General features: G+C 33.3%; 1 protein-coding gene across 1 annotated transcript; it reads right to left on the bottom strand.

Moving 5' to 3' along the window:
- Nucleotides 1-1,060: 1,060 nt before the first annotated feature.
- LOC131842526 (facilitated trehalose transporter Tret1-like) lies at nucleotides 1,061-21,434 on the bottom strand. The gene is made up of 5 exons (XM_059191087.1): nucleotides 21,201-21,434; nucleotides 6,303-6,434; nucleotides 5,757-5,892; nucleotides 5,016-5,188; nucleotides 1,061-2,303 (listed from the first exon to the last, which is right to left on the bottom strand). Exons 2-5 carry the CDS (start codon nucleotides 6,354-6,356, stop codon nucleotides 1,185-1,187), a joined length of 1,482 nt encoding a protein of 493 aa, XP_059047070.1. The 5' UTR covers nucleotides 6,357-6,434; nucleotides 21,201-21,434; the 3' UTR covers nucleotides 1,061-1,184.
- Nucleotides 21,435-21,774: the final 340 nt, after the last annotated feature.

Below are 21,774 nucleotides of genomic sequence, written 5' to 3'. Positions count from 1 at the left end.
TCATTCATTCACATACAAGTTGTCTTCTGCAACGCCCTTGGAAGCTGTAACTGTCACAAGTCATTCATTCACATACAAGTTGTCTTCTGCAACGCCCTTGGAGGGTGAAACTGTCACAAGTCATTCATTCACATACAAGTTGTCTTCTGCAACGCCCTTGGAAGCTGTAACTGTCACAAGTCATTCATTCACATACAAATTTATTAGATTATTATTCTACGTTACTCTCTGATATACAAATCACTTCTCTTTCTAATATTAACAAAAGTAATGGATTTCTTTTAGTACGACAAGTAATATCCCTCGTTTGTGATGGACCACTGCAGTATACCCCAGTATCAGTGGTGATGAATACATATCTAGATTCTTATCCTCTTACGGGTTACCAGCTCAGCACTCATCTTCTTCCTTTCATCGTTCAATGCTGCCCATAGTACCATTGGCGCAGTCTAGATTACCATTCCATCATTTAAATCATTTAAAATTAGAATTTTAATTTCGATCGCCATTTTACACTTTGGTTAAGATAGAAATAGAAATAGAAGTAATCTTTATTCAAATAAACTCATTACAAGCACTTTTGAATAGTCATATTTTGATTCTACCACTCATTCGGAATGCAGAATCATCACAAGAAGAATGAGCAAGAAACTTGTGTGTTGCTCTTTTTAATAGATGTATATAAATAATTACAGTATAACAAGTAAGAGGCATGCGATAATCAACATAGAAATCGCTATGCACTCATTTTTAGTGTAATCAGATAATATAGTCAGTGCTATGGATTTAAAGTTTTTTATATTATATAGTTTATTATTTAGATAAAATATAATTGTGATTTTATGAAATCAAACTAAAAAATCTTAATTACTTTGATATGGCAAACTCACTGATCAGTAATAGTTAATAATTATTAGGCAATTCTTTTGTGGACTCCCGCGATACAGGTTCGCCTAGTGCGAGGTCCAATGTATAATCAATTTTGTAATATTTGTACGTTTTAAAAAAATAAAAAAAAAAAGTCACAAATCTTTTCTATAGTTTATTTAGTATACAACAGTTATTTGTAATAAAACCTCTTACGAGGTACCGGTTATAGACATCTCATTAAATCTTTTATCACACCTTGAGCCTGGGTCTCCGAGACACCCACAAGATCTTCCCTAGATTCTTAATCGTTCCGTTCATTCCCCTTCGTCCCTTCCCGCCTCTATTTTCTCTAATTCCAGCATCTTATCATTTTCAGATGTATCCTTAACGTTTACGTCTGCGTTTTTGAAATGGCATTCAATTTCGTACAAAGTCTTCCCTTTAGTTTCAGGCAGTAAGAAATATAGGAACACTCCACAGACAGATATACAGAATGCGTACACACAAAAAGTACCACTCACACCGATATCCCTGAATGAAGCCGGAGCTGTTTTGACCACCACAAAAAACATGATTGACAAAAACATCCCCGAGATGCCACTACCTAAACTTCTATACGCCAATGGAAATATTTCGCCTGCAATAGCCCAAGGAATTGGCAAGATGCCTAAAGTTTTCCCGAAAATATAGGACATTGTTGGTATTATAGGCAGCCATTTGTAGTCATCTGGTATGTATCCAAAGTCTCTTAAATACAGAAGTATAGAAGTAAGTAATAGAGACGCTACACTTATAGTCACACCTAGGAACAAGACTGTTCGCCTATTTAGTTTATTCACTACGATACATGCTAGAACGGCAGTTGCGAATCTTAGTACATCTACCATAAGCATACTAGTGTAAGATTCTATCGCCCCACCAGTAACTTCCATCATTATAGTAACAGTATACGAAGGTACAACAGTCATGCCTGATATCTGAAACAGGATGAACATAAACATCATAATCACAGTTGGTTTATAAAATTCTTGCCTTTTTGCTATATCTAAATAATTTCTCCATCTGGACCCTGTATGTGTTGCCTCTTCTTTCCGCTGACTGTTCAGGAGAACGGTCAATTCCTTTTCTGAAATGTGGTCATAGCCTCGAAACCATCTGAAGGACTTTCTGCATTCAATGTTTAACCCTTTAGATGCAAGATATGGAGGGGTTTCTGGACTTAAGGATATTAGAATTAGGGATACAACGTAGAAGCTCCCGCAGGCTATGCCAGCAGTTCGCCAGTACAATAAGGTGCCGAAGATGTGGGCTACCAGCATGCCTGTAGCAAACGAGAATGCTATAGTGGCGAGGAAGGCGCCTCTGTGCTTGGGGGCGGAGTACTCCGCGATGGAGACAGGGGCGGCTGCAGCTTGCACACCCATCCCGAATCCCTGTAAATTAGAAAGTAGAAAATGATTTTACCTTATAAGCTTACTACTAGCTTACGAACGGTTGATTTGTGTTTTGGAACTGATATAATGTACTGCTAAAATATATTTTTTAAATACATTCGTAATATATATAGAAAACAACCAGATCGATACAAATACTCATACTGATGAATATGTTTGCACCGTTTAAATCGACCGGCAGCTACTGGAAGTAAAGCAGTATGCTAAACCACTGATCCACCAAGGTAAATCAAAAAGATACTATCAAATCAAAAAAGGAAATTATACGAGCTCAGCTTCGCTTGAGACTAGATGGCTCTCTGAGATATTATGTTATCGTTATTTTAAATCAGAAACGGTTGCAAACCTGTCAGCTACTGAATAAGTGACTTTACGATTTAGCAGACCTATTTAAAGTGGTATAAATGTAAGATATTTTATGTCCTCGTCAATTGAATGAATTGCGAATGCGAATTGATGATGCAAATGAATAAAGTCGACATCATTCATTAACGAACGTTGATTGAACGATCAGTTTTAAGTGGGTTCGATCATTGTACTAGTTAAAATTGTTACGTTTATATAAATATAAACACCTTTAATTAATCTACATGCGAATATATTGACCCGCACCCCGATTTATTCCGATGGTCCGGGGTTCGATTTCTCGCACAGTACAAACATTTGTATTGATAAGTATGATTATTTGAATCGGTCTGGATGTTTTTTAAGCATATCATGTGTGTACTAACAAGAAAATGTACAATCTATGTGAGATTGCATAGTTTGACGCATGAAATGGAACGTTGCGTGAAAGTGTAATATAGATGTGTGTGTGTGTGTGTGTGTGTGTGTGAGAGAGAGAGAGAGAGAGAGAGAGAGAGAGAGAGAAAGTAAACGAGAAACACAAAAGAAGGACGACAAAAAAGAAGAAAAACAATATAATAGAGACAGAGAAATCAATGGCAGATAGCAGACTAAAACTATTAATTGCTAAATCCAATATATATGTATTTATATCTGTTGTCTAGTACCCACAACATAAGCTCTGGCTTACCTTGGGACAAGATGACGCTGTATAATTTGTTAAAATATATATTAAAATTATTATTAATATATATTTTAACAAATTGGGTGTTATTTTAAGGAAGTCCATTTGATTACTTAATGAATTTATATTATTCTGTTTAATTCAGCGACTAGACTATAACTACGACGTCAATATCCGAGCAGTCAACGCTATGAATGTGGATGGTTATAAGGGTAGAGGAAGACCGAAAAAGAGATGGATGGACTGTGTGAAAGATGATATGGTGAGAATGGGAGTAAATAACGGAATGACTGCGAACAGAGATGAATGGAAGAGAAAAACAATTGCCACCCCGAAGATGTGATGATGATGTCTCGTTTAAAAGCGAAACACGTGTCGCAATATAGGTGTAGATCCAATAACGGTTGGAATTTATACATTAATAGAGAAGATTGTTACGTGTCCAGTAGCGGTGGTCAAGTTTCCGCACTGAAATTTTATGATTTCACACATGCTAATAGTAGAACCACACACTACTGAAATGCGTATGATTCGTTGGGTAGGTGGAGTCACGCTTAGGGATAAAGTCAGAAACTAGTAAGGGGCAGCTTCGGAAATAGAAATAGAAATAATCTTTATTCAAATAAACTTAATATAAGCACTTTTGAATAGTCAATTTTTTTTATTCTAAGCTCATTCCGAATGAATCACAAGAAGAATGAGCAAGAAACTTGTGTGTTGCTCTTTTAAATAAATATTGTTTTAATTAGATTTATATTAACAAGGATTAGGCAAGCGACAATAAACATATAATAGAAACTGCTACGCACTTAATCTCTGTTCAATCTGATAACAGTCAGCGCTATGAAGTTAGATAGTTAGATATTTTCTACAATAACATTATTATCATTTATAAATTCTTCAATTTTATATTGATAGTGAGTAATATTATTACCGAAATTATGTAGACTTAGGTGGTATATTTAGTGGTTAGTGATATACTTTGCGTAAACCTGAAAACGTGTGAAAAAGTGCCTTTCCATGGCTACAATAAAAAGAGGACGAGGTAGGCCACCAACTACCTGGTTGACTAATGTCCATAGGGACATGAAGGAGTTGGGCCTGTCAAGTGACGATGCTTACCAGCGAAATGTACCTATGGTGCCTCAGGATTAGGAAAACCGACCCCGAGTAAGGAGAAGTGGAGAGAATGATGAAGAAGAAGACACATGCTGATAGTAGCGGAGTTAATCATTATAATATAAATTAGTTTAGTAATACGAATATATGTCCATATAATTCAATAAAAAACAATTTTGGGAAAACATTAACGACTTATTGTTTTCCCAAATAGAGTAGTGAATGGATCAGCTAGTTTACCATTCCAGTAAAAGAATAGAATAGAAAAGTATTTTTTACTTAAATTTAAGCAGTTTTGAATAGTCTTCCTTTTTTTTATTGCTTTTACCGCTCATTCGGAAAGCTGTCTTATTACAAGAAGAACGAGCAAGAAACTTCCGTGTTTCTCTATTAAATAATTGTAGTAACTTTACATTTGTAAGTTGAAATGTGTGAATTAAAACTACCAACCATCACTAATTCAATAGAGTCAGAACATTCAGTCAAAATATCAACTAGTTTAGAAACTAAATAGCATAAATATAAAGTTTAAATTTCAATACCTGTAAACTTCTGCCGATTAATAAAGCAGCTGGTCCTTTAGCGGTAACCAACAACGCCCATCCTCCCATTGATGGTAGAGTACTAAGCTGATTGGTGACACGTCTTCCGAGGTGTTGCAGACTGAATGGAGCTACTACAATGCCAGTTATTAAAGCCAGGCCGAGGATGGATGCTGAAATGTTGATTTAATACAGAATACATTAGATCAACAAGTCTATTAATATTTTTTAATGATTACTCCTAATTTATCTCAGTAGAATCATGCGGATATTAAAGAAGGTATTTAACATACTAGAATAGAATAGAAGTTAAAGCATTTAGAATAGTATTTTTTTTTGTTGGCGCCCAACATTAGTAGACGGCTGCTGGGCCTGCTGAATCACCCTAGTAGGACCTAATAATATGGTCCTTCGAGCCGGATCATATGATTAGGTCCCGCTAGGGTGATTTAATGATACTAGCAATGGATTGTCAAATTGATATTTGTACGTATATATTACAAGATGTAAGAGATGTGAACGTTCGGTGCCCAATGCAGATAATGACCGAGTGAGACGCCGTGGCAGTTCGGGTTTGATGCCGGTTCGGACGCCCCACGGTGCCCGCAGGCCTCACAGCCGTCTACTATTGTCACTCGCGCGCCAACAAGTACCACTCTTTTGGAAGTCTCACCACAAGAAGGAATAGCAAGAAACTTGCGTGTTGTTGTAGTATGGTATTGAATTATGGAGGAGTCTTACCTATCCATGACTCATGTTCTGAAGTGAGCTTCAGTGTGGATTCAGGAAGTCGTAGCTGCTCCAGCAGTACTCCAGGGTAAGCAATGTTAGCACCTGTGCCAATCATGTACAAGACCACTCCACTTACCGCCAGTAACTGGAAATAAAATGTTTTCAAATCAAATCAAATCAAAAATCAAATTTAATCATGTAGGACATTTTAGCCGCTCATGAACGTTAAGGTTTTTGTATGCGAACTCCTTGATAGATTTTTATATTATTTTTGAATTTTATTTTTTTTATTTTTCCATTTACTATTTTCTTTATTTACTACTTTCTATTATATATCGGTGTCATATTAGTCGCATTTTATTTTATCTCCGTCTAATCAGACACATTAGATACCTCCGCTTCAAATATTTTTGGCTTGATGAGCCGATTTCAAAATAGAGATATGAAATAAAAAATATTTAATTTAAAATTGGAATACAGATTCAGCTCAGCCAATGGCCATGGCCAAACTTAGCCGGTACCTTTTGATGCAGGGTAAAAAGTTTTATTTCTCACCTGTCTCATAAAAGGTGGCACGCGTTGTTTTTCATACAAAACCGCGTCAGTCATTGTAAAGTTTTATTTATTATGCAAACATTCAATACAATTATTTATCTCGATTATAAATGCGTTTTAAAGTCCATCCGTCTGAAATGAAAAGAATAATAATTAGACGTAAATAAAAAGTAACAAAATAGTCTAAATTCAAAGTCAAAAATCATTTATTCGTGTAGGACATTTTAGCCGCTTATATGCGTAATTTTTTTTATATTATAGGAATAAAAATAAATAAAAGGTTTAGGGGCAAGAAAGGTTAAGGAGCAGACCACCCTTACAACTCAAGGGTATGAAAAATAATTTACGTTCTGTTCTCAGAACTGCTGAATATACTCATAAAATTTCATGAGAATCGGTCAAGCTATTTCGACGAAGGCCTCAGCTGCTGGCAGTACCTCGCGGCAGGACTAATTTGTAAAAGGAAACAACACAGACGCACTCCCTGACCACTCTCAATAGGGAACGGATTTTTTTTATGTAGTCTGTGTGAATTCACGAGGTCCGCATTGTAATTTAGCATATAAATTACAATAGCTCCAAACCATATGCTCGTTTGCCACTTACGTGGTATAAAAAAAAACTGGTATTGTAATATTGGATGCACTATTGTATATGCCTGTGATGATAGTGTGTACATAAATAAATATATAAGTTTTGTTATAAACATTGTGACACGAGATTTTTATATATTTGACTATACAGTCTATGTAGATAGGTACATAGTTTTTTCAGGGACATGGATGATTATAATAATAAAAATATAATAATAATAATAATCTCAGGACAATTCACACAGCGCCATCTAGTCCCAAGTTAAGCTAGCTAAAGCTTGTGTTATGGGTACTAGATAACTGATACAAATACATAGATATTTTTTTTTTGTAAATACATACATATTATACATAGAAATTACCCAGACCGATATAAACAATCATACTCGTGAATACAAATGTTTGTGCCGTGCGAGGAATCGAACCCGCGACCATTGGACATAAAGCGGTGTGCTGGACCGCTATGCCACCAAGGTCGTCATGATTAGAAGAATAGAAGAAGAATAGAAAATCATTTATTCAAATAAACTTACATTGAAGCATTTTGAATAGTCATTACATTTTTTAATCTACCGCTCGTTCGGAAAGCCTCATCACAAGAAGAACGAGCAAGAAACTTGCGTGTTGCTCTTTTAATAATTTTATTATTACTTTACATTTTTAAGTTTAAGTGTGTGAATACAAACCACCAATTAGCACTTATTCAATTAAATACTCAAATAGAAAAAATATTGAATATATAACCAACTGGTTAAACAATTAATAAGAGGAAATCAGTCATAGTTTTATATAGATTATGTTATGATATAGATTATGTAGCAACCACAGTGTAACATCTTGCAAAAATTTACCCACTGCACTTTTATCAACTTAATGCCTTTTGTGGGTAGATACTGGGGTAAGGAAACTATTAAATATATACCTACTAGCTGCGCTCGCGACTTCGTCCGCGTAAAATTCAACCTTTCAACCCCTTGCAACCCTTGTTTTGCATTAAAAAGTAGCCTATGTCCTTTGTCAGGGTCTAGACTATCTGTGTACCAAATTTCATTTAAATCGGTTCAGTGGTTTCGGCATGAAAGCGAGACAGACAGACAGACAGAGTTACTTTCGCATTTATAATATCAGTAAGGATATTAGTAAGGATTAGGTATTCTATTAATTAAACATTCTATCATTTAAAACCTGTAAAAAAACTAAACTAGGTCACCTAGATATAAAAGGTAGAACACCTTTTATATCTAGGTGACCTAGTTTAGTTTGACACTGAGGCTTTTGACCTCGGTAACTCCACCTCATTTTATACTACAATATAGATAAAAAGGATACATGTAGAATACATGTATCCTTTTTATCTTGAGTTATAGTTTTATTTCATATGTCACTTTAGTAAAGGATATTTTCTTATCTGTTGTAAAGGTTAGTTCGTTTTCAAAGGTAGAAGCAGGCAATCGATAAAAAAATCTATTTAATTATCTAGTTAAAACTCTAGTAATGACTCGATCATTGATAGTTCTAACCCTTTTTAGCCGACAAAAAAAAAGAAGCTTTCAGTTCGATTTTTTAATGTATGTCACGTCAGAACTTTGTCATTTATTTATATATAACTAGCTGTCCCGGCAAACGTTGTTTTGCCATATAAATTAATAACGCTATAAAAAAATAGGGGTTGATGATAGAAGGGTGAAAATTTAGGATTGTATGTATTTTTGTATGTTGTATTATAAAAAAATAGAAACTAAAAAATTAAAAAATTCAATTTAGGGGTGGACTACCCCTAACATTTAGATGAAAAATAGATGTTGGCCGATTCTCAGACCTACTCAACGCTCACAAAATTCCGTGAGAAGCCGTTTCGGAGGAGTATGGGAACGAAAACTGTGACATGAGAATTTTATATATAAGATAAATCTTATTATTAATATTATAAACTTGAAAGTTTGTGAGTATGGATGGATGTTAGATACTCTTTCACACAAAAACTACTGAACAGATTTAGATGAATGTTTACAGTAATATAGATTATACATTAGAACAACATTTAGTTTATAAATTTCGTGTGATTGAAAGCGCGAAGACTGCTAGTGGGTAATAAGGAAAAATTTGCCCATTGGTACCATGTCAGGTTGACCTCCATGCGGTTCCCCCTTGAAACCATCATGATCAATTCCTACATTCTCACGATATGCTATCTGATCTGACCTCATACTAACCTTATCATCCTCCACTATTGCCCCGTCAATATAGACCGTTAGCGCAGGCAGGTGCACCATCATAAAAATCTCCATTTTTAACACTCTGTTGCTTTTATGTTATTAGTTTTAGCTGTTTATCTGTATGTGTCAGTAAGTAAACACTATTTTTTTTTTATTTATTCATTTATTTCAGGCAACTAGGCCTATATTATAAATACCTTATAGACTAACATACATATAATATAATATTTAAAAACTAATACAACGATATTGTCTGTGTGATCACGGCACTGAAGACGGCAATCTGCCACGGTAGCGCCGATACACCACACCTTTCGGCCAGTAGTCGTCTTTCATGAAGGTGGGCAGCAAGTCGGTGGGGACCAGGGCCACAAACGCTTTGAAACTCGCGTTGTGACTCGACTTCAGCTGCGTTACCCTCAATGTCAGGTTACTCTTGTTACTTTATACATGTCATTGCATTAATTTGATGGATGACGGTACGTTTATTGTCTAATATCAGATATTATGAACGCTATCAAAGTAACGTTCACTATAAACTGACTACGGGTGTCAGACTGTCTGTCACGGAACACAGAGCGGCATATCTGCAGGTACTGAATGGACACAAACATTGACTTAACACAAACTTATAATTAATGAAAAGATTTGGCGATATCGCCTTGAAGAATTTTTGTATCTCATGGAAATACTTGTGGATAAAATATAACATTACTACTACTACTAATTTATCTTGATTTGTCTTTTATGATCTAGTAACGAAAATCAAACATTAGAACATATATATACTGTTTTAAACTTGACGCGGTCATTATTTATACGTATATAATTAGTAAAAATCACGGGATCTTATAAGTTTATAAGTTAATTATATTTTGATTTGTCCATAATTGAAATTTTATATTCTCCGATATTGCTATGATGAAGTCGTAAATTGGTTTAAAAGTTGCAGTGCATTTGAATAGTTCTTGAACGATATATATATAGTTCTTGTTTTGAGCAAAATTCTGTTTAAATTGAAGGCCGGGCAATCAAAAAATATATGTTCTAATACGTATAATTAGTAAAAATCACGGGATCTTACCACGTTTCATATTTATTTACTGAGTTCCCGATATTTCGGTAATGTTTCAACCACCATGATCTATTATTTAGAGTTTACCCGTGATCATGGTGGATTTTTACAAATTATACGTTGAAACCATCATGATCAATTCCTACATTTATTTTTTGATTGCCCGGCCTTCAATTTAAACAGAATTTTGCTCATTGCCAAGCTTCAAGAACTATATAAGATTATTCCGCCATCGCTTCAAGAACTATTCAAATGCACTGCAACTTTTAAACCAATTTACGACTTCATCATAGCAACTATCGGAGAATTATAAACATTTCAATTATGGACACATACATGGACTTAACACAAACTTATAATTAATGAAAAGATTTGGCGATATCGCCTTGAAGAATTTTTGAATCTCATGGAAATACTACTGAAGATTAGGCCGTATGTATGTCATACCTTTGCCTATCCACTTGTGGATAAAATATACCATTACTACTACTACTAATTTATCTAGGTATATTAATATGTATCTATTTAATTTATTTATCTGTGCTCGCGGTTTCACAGGCGTTAAATTTTAATATGAAATATATAGCCTATATATTATTTATTTTATTCTTTAATGCACAAAAAACTTGTACAAAGGCGAGCTTAATGCCATATGGCATTCTCCACCAGCTAACCTTTAGGTATACAGAAAGCGTTGTGGGGCAGTTATGTCAAAAAACAAACACAAAGTTACTAATAAATATTATATAATACATATGAAATGCAAAAAAATATATACAAATTTAATTATTGTGATGCACAAACTATATTACTGTATTACAATTAAATTAACAGCTTTTCACTAAATGTATATGTACTCGTAATTTATATATGGTACTTACATAAAAAAGTAATTGACAAAATTTTTGTCTTTCTGTCTGTTTTTGCTAATCTCCGGAACGGATAAACCGATTTTGACGAGATTTCACTCGCATAGGTATAGTTAATGTAATAAAGAGTAACTTAGACTACTTTCATTTTAGAAATTTAATTTATTTTAATAATAATAAAGTTAAATTCTACGCGGAAGATGTCACGGGAAATAGCTAATATTAAATCAAAACTAACGAGTTATCCGGAACCGGGTATGACGTACACACTTGTAATGACTTTGAATTAGTTGCGGGCGGTGTTAATCCGGTGTTATTTTTTATAATAGTTTAATTAACTCGTACATTTTTTATACTACTTTTAATCACTACCAATCCGACGGCAAGTCTGATTATTTTTTTTTTTTTATTTAATTTATTTTGGTACAAACAGTCATTAGAATTATAATTACAAATATATATGTATATATAGATAGTTGATAGACAACGAGTACCGAAAAGTATTTAAGTATTTAAGTAGTATTATATTAATAAGTAGTGTTGACATAATGAGCCTAGATATTAAGGTTAGAATTTTTTTTTACATTTTATATTTTACTATAAACAGACGATACAGTAACATGAAATATAAAAACAATTATGACATAGACAGTGAAGAAAACATAATTATTAATTATTAAGTAAACAAAGAATACCCAAGCCTACCTACCTACATTTTGCCTATTACAATGTCTGGAAAGTAACTAATACATTTAAAAAAGAAAAGACAAAATCTACAAATACATAATTATTGTGTCATATTAGAGACAATTCAATTTTTGTATTACTTCCCCTTTGAAGGCATGAAAAGAATTTGAAAAAATATCTATGTCTGAAAATTCTTTATTGTATGTGAGAAGACTTCGCGAGAAGAAATTATTACGAGTATAGTTTCGACGTGGACGAAGTGGTACATATAAGTTAATAGAACGTGAGGTACGCACAGGTAGTCGAGCCTTACCCACAAAATTTATTCTTGATAAGATAGTGGACGAATTTACTAAATTGTTTAAAATTTTATATAAAAATGAGAGGTCAAACTGTGTGCGTCGTTTTTCAAGAGAAAGCAGTTTATATTTTTTTTAGAGATTCACAATATGAAGAAGAAGTTGCATTGTCACGATAATTCATAATATTAATAATTTTTTTTTTAATATTTTCAATTCTTTTTATTTGTTCTTTATAAATAGGGTTCCAAATAATACTTGCAAAATCAAGTATAGATCTAACAAAGCAAAAATAAAGGACTTTAAAAGTTGAAGTTTTTTTAAAAGGTTTGGTTATTCTGTTAATAAATCCTAGGTTTCTAAATGCTTTACTAATAATTTTGTCATAGTGATTATTGAATGATAATTGGCTATCCATTAGGATACCTAAATCTTTGGTAGTTTGTACCCTACATAAATTATTTTCTATAAGATGATAATTATACATGATAGGGAATTAATACGTGTATATGTGACTACGTGACATTTATCAGGTGTGAGAAATAGTGTGTATTTGTGTGTGTGTGTGTGTGGTGTGAGTCCAAATCACTCTGTATTTTTTTACAATCATCTATACAGGTTACTGTTCTAAATATTTTAGTGTCATCAGCATACAAAAGATGGCATGTGGTGCGTAGGGCATTTTCCATGTCATTTATATAAAGAGAGAAAAGAACTGGGCCTAAATGGGATCACTACCTGGGGAACTCCTACTATGGGATTGGTAGGTAAAAATAACCCTTAACGCATACAGCTTGGGTACGATTTCTTATGTATGAGTCTATCCATCTGAGAAGATTACCATGCACACCAATTGTCCAAAGCTTCTTTATTAATAAATTAAAATTGATTTTATCGAAAGCTTTGGAAAAATCCGTGTAAATAACATCTACTTGTATATTTTTGTCCATATATAGTTCAATAAATAATCAACGAAAGTTACCATATTAGATTCAACACAACGATGTTTAAAAAATCCATGCTGATTATCAGTAATTACATTTTTAACTGCAAAAGAAAGTTGTGAAGTTACTATTTTTTCAAGTATTTTACCAAATTGGCATAATTTTGATATGGGCCTATATTCAGTAATATTTTCACGGTGATTGTTTTTAGGTATAGGAGTGACAAGTACTTTCTTCCAAATATCAGGAAATTGAATATAATGATTATAATGAATTAGATAGATAGATAATAATTTTATTCACGTTAAAGGCACACACGCACACAAAAGGCACTGTAATAATAAGAACAAAAATAAAAACAGATATACACATTACATTAGTGAAGTCAAACAAAATACAATACACAACAATTATACAGATAAAATAAAATGCAATACAGGTAACAAAAAACGTTATGAGTAACGTAGTGTGTGTGCTAGCCCATACGTAAAATTAGCATTTCAGTGTATTGTTTGCAGCATACAAGCAGCAAACCACTGATATTCAGGCACTGCCCAGAGACATACGCGAGGACGCATGTAACAAGATCACAGCTTGTAATCAGCCCTATTACATTATCATAAAAATTAATATATTAAAAAAAAAAAACTATAATAAAACAAGAAATAGGTATAACATATAGGCATAAAATATATAGGAAATTATTATCAATTCATATAATAAAATAAATATGAAAAACAAAAGAGAAAATAGAATTATTGCATAAGAGTGTTAAGTGTTTAAAAGGAGTGTTGAGTGTTGAGTGTTACCACTATCAAGCAACCAAAACCACTAATCAAATATTGGGGAAAATGAAGAAATATATGTACATTATATGTATAACGGTTACAAAGACAAATCAACTTGACTTTTGTTCCTCCAACAACAAATCTTTTAATTTTTGCTTGAAAGTAAGTTTCGAGGTAATTAATACATAAAAAATGTAATTAAAATAGGCAACAAGCTAACGGCCTCAGTGGTCTAGCAGCTCATAGCTTACTTCCGATGAATAGAATAGAATAGAAAATCATTTATTCAAATAAACATACTTTTTTTTTTGACATTCACACAGTGCCATCTAGACCCAAGTTAAGCTAGCTAAAGCTTGTGTTATGGGTACTAGATAACTGATACAAATATATAGATAATTTTTTACATATTATACATAGAAAACACCCAGACCGATACAGACAATCATACTCGTGAATACAAATGTTTGTGCCGTGCGAGGAATCGAACCCGCGACCATCGGACGTAAAGCGGTGTACCAGACCGCTAGACCACCGAGGTCGTCAAACATTGAAACACTTTTGAATAGTCATCACATTTTTTTTAATCTATCGCTCATTCGGAAAGCTGTCTCATGACAAGACATGGTCGCGTGTTTGTACTTCACACGGTTTGTATTCATGTGTATGTTTGTTTGTATCTGTCTGGGTGTTTTCTATGTATATTATGTATGTATTTATAAAAAAAAATCTAAGTATTTATATCAGTTGTCTAGTACCCAAAACAAAATCTCTGCTTTGCTTAAAATAAATGCACTGCGTGAATTGTCCTGGGATATAATGGATGTGTGTGTGTGTGTGTATGTGTGTGTGTGTGTGTGTGTGTGTGTGTGTGTATGTGTGTATGTGTGTGTTTGAGTGTTGTCTACTACTATATCTTTCATTTACATTTAACTACTTGAGTTAAATTGTTGTAGATAAATATAATAACTGTTTGAATGACAAAATAAACCATACCAAAACATTGCATATATTGCGTAAAAAAATGAAAACTACCGAACTGCTACTATGTTATAGATAAAAAAACTAAACCAAATCAATTATATTGCAAATACTTACGATAAGACAAGCCTGCCGTCAGTTCTAGCTGATAATAACTGACAAGTAACTCCACTTTAACTCATTTCTAATGTTAATTATTACAATAATATATGTAGATTAAATTAATATATTTATATTAAATAAATAATAAGTAAATAGTAAAAAGGTTAGTCGACGTTAGGAAGTAAGGATAGTAAGGATAAATAATGTCATTAAACAAAATAATTTAATACGTCGACTTATAATTTCATATCTTGATTATGTAGACACAGGTGGCCTGGCGGTTAGGCATACTGCATTGGGAGTTATTTCAATATATATATTTATTTATTAAATCTTTTATATATTATATATATCTTTAAAAAAATATTAGTTTATCGGTAGTCATATATGGTTTCAATTTCACGAAGATATCTTGAATAGGTATTGAGAAAAAAAATATTTTCGTTAAGGGCTGTCACCCCTATTATTTCCTTACTATAAAGGTTAGGGGTGTGAGATTGAGTGTATGGCGTTTTTCACGTTTAACCCGCTAGATCCTTTATATCTGGCTGTGCTTGCGACTTCACCTGCGTGAAATTTTGAGCCCATATGTTATTCTGATGTATAAGCTATGTTACTGTAAAGTTTCATCAAAATCCGTTCAGTAGTTTTTGCGTGAAAGAGTATTAAACATCCATCCATACTCATATTTTTTTTTTCCTTTTATACTGTTAATAATAAGATCATACTTTCTTCTTAGTCGGTACACTCTTGTCAGAGTGGTCGTGGTCAACATTTTGAATCACGATGAGTGAGGTTTTTTGGTAATACGGCGCCATTCGTCGTGGACTGCAGCTCTCCGGGTACATTCGTAAACTGAGCACCTAGTTGCGGCCTTGATCTACTCCGTCCATCTCATTGGTGTTCTACCACGTGGCCTGGTGCCTTCCACTTTTCCCTGCATTAAGTGACGCCCTATGGAGTCATTACCACGGCGAGATATATTACCGAAGAAGGTCAGAATGCGTGACTGCACTGTGGTTGATAGGCGCTGACTGATGCAGAGTTCTTTTAATATGGAATCAATTGTACGAAACTCTGTCCACGATAGTCCTAGCAACCGTCTCCAGAACCACATCTCCAACGCGACAGCTTTCTTCCTCTCTATAGATAATGGAATGGTTCAACCGGCTTGGACTAGATGCCGCTTTCCATGTCCGGGGCATTCAAATATGTGTAATATATAAATATAAATGCGAAAGTTTGTGTGAAATTCTGTATTTGTGTGTATTTGTTATTCAACCGCGTTAACAACCGGCCAATGACTTTCTCTTCACACTATAACCCTAGACAAATGTTCAGAATGAATGCTAATATTTTGTAATAGGTACTTTTTTTATATAATCGAAATAGTAAACAACTGATCCATCTGATGATACGTGTTTATTTTTATGAATGACAATGGCCTATGTATAATTCTGATGCATAAGCTACATTACTGTTAAGTTTCATCAAAATCTGTTCAGTTTTTGCATGAAAGAGTAACAAACACCCATACTCACAAACTTTTGCGTTTATAATGTTATTAAGATATCTGAACACACTTGCAGTGTTTAGCGGCTTTTTTTTATGATAATGGAATGCACCCGCCTGCGTTAACGGTTTACGCTGGCGGGGCACCAGTAGAGGATGATAAGATGAGCATGAGGTCAGGTCAGTTAACCCATCGTGACAAACTCACCAGGTATTTGTCACGATGGTTTCCAAGGGAACTGCGTGAAGGTCAACCTGACATGGTACATCGCTCGCAATGGAGTCATCAATCCACATTACTAACAATCTCCTTTCCCCCCAGAAAAATATATAAATTTGTCAAATAGTTGACTTATCAATCCCCATCACTAAAAAATAATATAGTACCTTTTAAAAATACCATATTATATAGGTTTTTTTTTTTTTTTTTGTATATGATAATGGAATGGTGCACCTGCCTGCGCTAACGGTTTACGCTGGCGGGGCACCAGTGAAGGATGATAAGATGAACATGAGGTCAGGTCAGTTAGCCAATCGTGACAAATTCACCAGGAATTTATCGCGATTGTTTCCAGGGGGAACCGCGTGGAGGTCAACCTGACATTGTACATTGCTAGCAATAGGGTTATCAATCCACATCACTAACAATTCCCTTTCCCTCCTACCATATTAGGTTGACCTAGAGGAATCGAACTGTATAGATACGGTTTGACCTGAAAACCATCGTGATAAATTTCAGGTGAATTTATCACGATGGCCTAACTGACCTGACCTCATACTCTTCTTTAATAAGAACCACTAAGGGCACCAGTGGAGGATAATTCCTCCACTGGTGCCCCACCAGCGTAAACCATTAGCGTGGGGGTGTGCACAATTCCGTTATTTACAAGAAAAAATCTTATAATTATTATAAACGCGAAAGTTTGGGAGTTTGTATGGATGTTTATATTTACGCAAGAACTGCTGAATGGACTTTGATGAAACTTTACAGTAATATAGCTTATATATCAGGATAACATATAGGCTATATAATATCATGCGAGTGAAAGCGCAGGAACAGCTATTAAATATATATTGATTACTCTTAAATAGATGACTTGCATGACGCAATGACATTATAATATGCAAAAAAAAAGACTATATGTCTACATGTATATGTCTAGAATGAAGTGAGCATTGTCACATTGGCCAATAATGTAAAGCATAAAATTTGTTAAAATGATTATAGAGTAAAAGGCCTAATTTTAATTTTTGGTTAGGTACTACTTGTTTAGTAGAAAACGAGATCTGTTAGATGATGACAAATATGTATTAACAATACAATGTAATTATAAAAGTTTGTATTTTTTTTGTACTCAGGTGTGATATACCTTGCGAAATTGTTGAGTTAAATTAATCCTTTGTGCTGTTTTTTTTGTCTTTTTGTATGTAAATGTTTAAATAATAAAAATTGTCCTTGTAATGTTAAATTTTCAGAGGGAGGGGACACCCTCACCGTAGACATCCTACTTTTCAGGGGAGGTGTGATATAGTGATGCAAATCAGCACGTTCGATAGTAGATTGTGCCAGTGTACGTTTTATCTAACGACACGTAGGTCACGCAGTTGCTAATATATATAGTTTATGTAATTAGTGTAAGCTAGAGTAATTCAAGATGTAACAGTTAATATACAAGTTACACCCTACTGTGTGTGTTTACTCTCACCACCGCTCATGTCATCACAATGACATGTATATTGTATATGTTTGAGGTTTACTTAAAGGCTAAAGTTCATACAGTCCATAAACACTTTGTATATCAATGTACATATATGTAGATATCATAAAGGTGCACTTCCATTAATAGATAATAAATTGTAATTTACTAACATAGTTTATAAGTTATCTACTAACATATTATGGATAAATATCCGAAATAAATGAAATAATCATAATAATTAATAGGAACTTGGAGACGACCGCATTGTCCTTCGCCTAATGTTAGAAGTAATTTTGCACGACAACAGTATACGATTTTTGCTTCTAAGTTATATAATATATTTAATTTTAATTGTAGTATGCTTAATAACTATCAAATAAATATATATATCAAATTCGATTCGAAAAAAATTTAATATGGCTAGAGAAATTAAATTACAGTGAGACTGAAGCATTAATATGCAGAGTAAAGTGACACTAAATCAATACACGTTTATGTAAGGGTATATATATAATATAATATGATATATATGTATATGTGTATATATGCAATATACTACACACACGTACACTCACATAGACACACACACACTGACTAAATAGTACAAAATATTAATATGGATTAAATTAATATAAAACTGTTATTCCTTGTTTTAGTAATGTGGACTAATAACCCTATTACTAGCAATGTACCAATGTTTAAATAAATAAATAAAAAATATTGCCAAATTGATCTCCACGCGGTTCTCACTGGACTTTAAGTCGTAAGATGGACTTCCCATGCCCTCCATTGAAGGGCAGGTCATTATTTTACAAATTATATGGATTAGGAATAATATAGTGATTTCAATTTCTGTCATATTTATAGCTTTTAAATGTAGATATGATGCAATATGTCTGATAGTGTAATATCCCTTTTATTGCATTATCAAATTTATGAATGATATTATCAAATATAACCATTTCTTTATCAGTATATGGTTTCAAAGTCAGATTAACATGTTTATTTACAAGCCGTCAGCGTAACTTCGTGCATCATATTTTACCCGGTTTTACAACATTTTTGTTAATGCAGCTCAACTCCTATTAGTCGTAGCGTGATGTTATATGGCCTGTAGTTTTTTCGAAAAATGGGCTAACTAACACTAAAAGAATTTTCAAAATCGGATGAGTAGTTCCGGAGCTTACCCCAAACATTCAAACTGACAAACTTTACCTCTTTATAATATTAGGATTTGGGGGATGGATTGTTAGTTGTGTAAATTAATTAAACCATTGATAGCAATGTACCATAAGAATAAGAATATCACCACATCAGGTTAACCTCCACGCGGTCCCCCCTGGAAGCCATCGTGATAAGTACCTGGTGAATTTGTCCTAACGGATCTGAACTCGTGTCATTTTAATATCCTTTAGCTCCACGAGAGTAAACCGTTAGCGCAGGTGGAAACACCATTCCGTTATCAGTCATTAAAAAAATATTAGATAGATATGTATGTACTATGTACATATTTACATATTTGCAGGTTCGATTCCTATCACAGTACAATTTATATTTATATGTCAGATTGTTTGTCTCCGTTTTTGCTGCAGATAAACTGCTGAGCAAGTTTGCAGATTGATGATAATTCTTGGTTTTGTATTGATTTATTTTTGTAATTTATGCAATGATTGAGTTTTTTTTGTTTGTTTAGTGTGTGCTTTAGTTTTTTTAACATCTACTGAATAAATATCATTTCATTTCATTTCAATTTGTGTAAAAATCTACTTACTAATATTATAAACGCGGAAGATTGTGAATTTGGATGAAATGGTGGATGCTTGTTACTCATTCACGCAAAAACTACTGAATGGATTTTAATTTAATTTTACGATAATATAGCTTATATATAAGAATAACATATAGGCTATAAATTTGAGGCATCATATAGTATAAAATAAAGTAACTGTCGCTGTCTGTCCGTCCCTATGTATGCTTAATTCTTTTAAACTACGTAACGGATTTTGAAGCAGTTTTCTTAAATAGAGAAAGTGATTCTAAAGGATTGTTTATATATATAATACATGTAAAGGACAAAGCCGGGGCGAATGGAGTCTATATATATATATATATATATATATATATATATATATATATAACTCAAAGATGACTGATATAGTGATCTATCAACGCACAGCCTAGACCACTGGACGTATCGGGCTGAAATATGGCATGCAGGTAGATGTTATGACGTAGGCATCCGCTAAGAAAGGATTTTGATTAATTCTACCCCCAAGGGGACAAAATAGGGGATGAAAGTTTGTATGGAACTTTGTCAATTTTAAACCGATCGGGCTTTGCATGCATAAAGCTATTATGACGTAGGCATCCTCTAAGAAAGGATTTTGATAAATTCCACCCTAAGTTATAAATTAATGCGACAAAAACATCGAGCAAAAGCGTTATAATATAAAATTAACGCATCGTTTCTCAAATTAGTAGAGTTAAACTTTTATATTTTATTGTTACAATATTTAAATTGCTATTATTACAAAATGTGCTTCAGTGATATGAATCATGATTTTATCTGTCTGTGTATCATCCTGCCCTTGCAGTTATCCCGTTATCTGTTTCACCATCATACATGGGGTTTATCTACATAAATCTCGACTCGGCTTTATCTAAGTATCATGGACTATCTATCTACATCTATGCATACAACTAAAATTTGAGTGTCTGTTTGTAATATTGAAATAACCGTTTTTTACTACATGCATATGAATATGAATACGGTACATATACCAAAATAACATTTTTTGAATTAATTTTTGCACATCTGTCTGTTTCGTATCTCTGAAATGACTGGACCGATTTTAACGGGATTTTTTCGCAGGTAGCTAATGTAATAAGGAGTCACTTCGGTTTAACCTAAAAATAATACTTTTATTTTCAAAAATCTTTTAATATAGAAAAATAAAGTTAAATTCCACGCGGACGAAATCGCGGGGATAGCTAGTATATTATAAAAAAAATATACTTACAGGAAATAAATCATGACTTGAAAAAAAAAACTATTGCGTAAAAGATAACCTTGTGTGACATACGATTAAAATAAAAAAAAGCAAGATAATTCATAACCATTTGGTTACTTACCGCTATCACGTTACGATCAGCAAAACAAAACAGCTGACCGTCAAAACCATAACAAACATATATATGTAGCAGTATATATGTATTTTATTATATTTAAATTACTAAATAAATTGGCACATCACATATTTATCACATTTATGAGTAGTTTCGTTACATATATTTACATTATATTACATATAACGCTTACATATAATTTATATTATATATGAAGTTTAAACTGTGCGTCTGCGCAGTGGTTCGGCACACACTAACGTGGCAAGAAGCGAAGCAAAAACTTGACTGCCGGCTTTGAATGTGGGACAGCTGTGAATTGATTTTACATACGGTGTTCCGTATGATTTTTTTTTTTTATGGATGATAATGGAATGGTGCTTTGCTAGAAATTTCCACCTGTACGTTCCATTTCAAGTTCAAACATCTACTTCTTTTTTTTTAATAATTTACAAAACGCGAACCTTTTAATGTCTGTATTTAGTTGTTAAAATGAGTATGTGGATTCTATTTTTGTATATAAATAGCTTATTAGGACATCCATATAGTGGATATTCGATTATCTACATTAGGTATTTTTGTA

Source organism: Achroia grisella, unplaced genomic scaffold, assembly GCF_030625045.1.
Source record: "Achroia grisella isolate CSIRO2021 unplaced genomic scaffold, CSIRO_AGI_Agris_v1 utg241, whole genome shotgun sequence".
NCBI lineage: Eukaryota > Metazoa > Arthropoda > Insecta > Lepidoptera > Pyralidae > Achroia > Achroia grisella.
The sequence above is the reverse complement of the archived record's forward strand: the minus strand, read 5'-3'. Positions and strand labels throughout refer to the sequence as shown.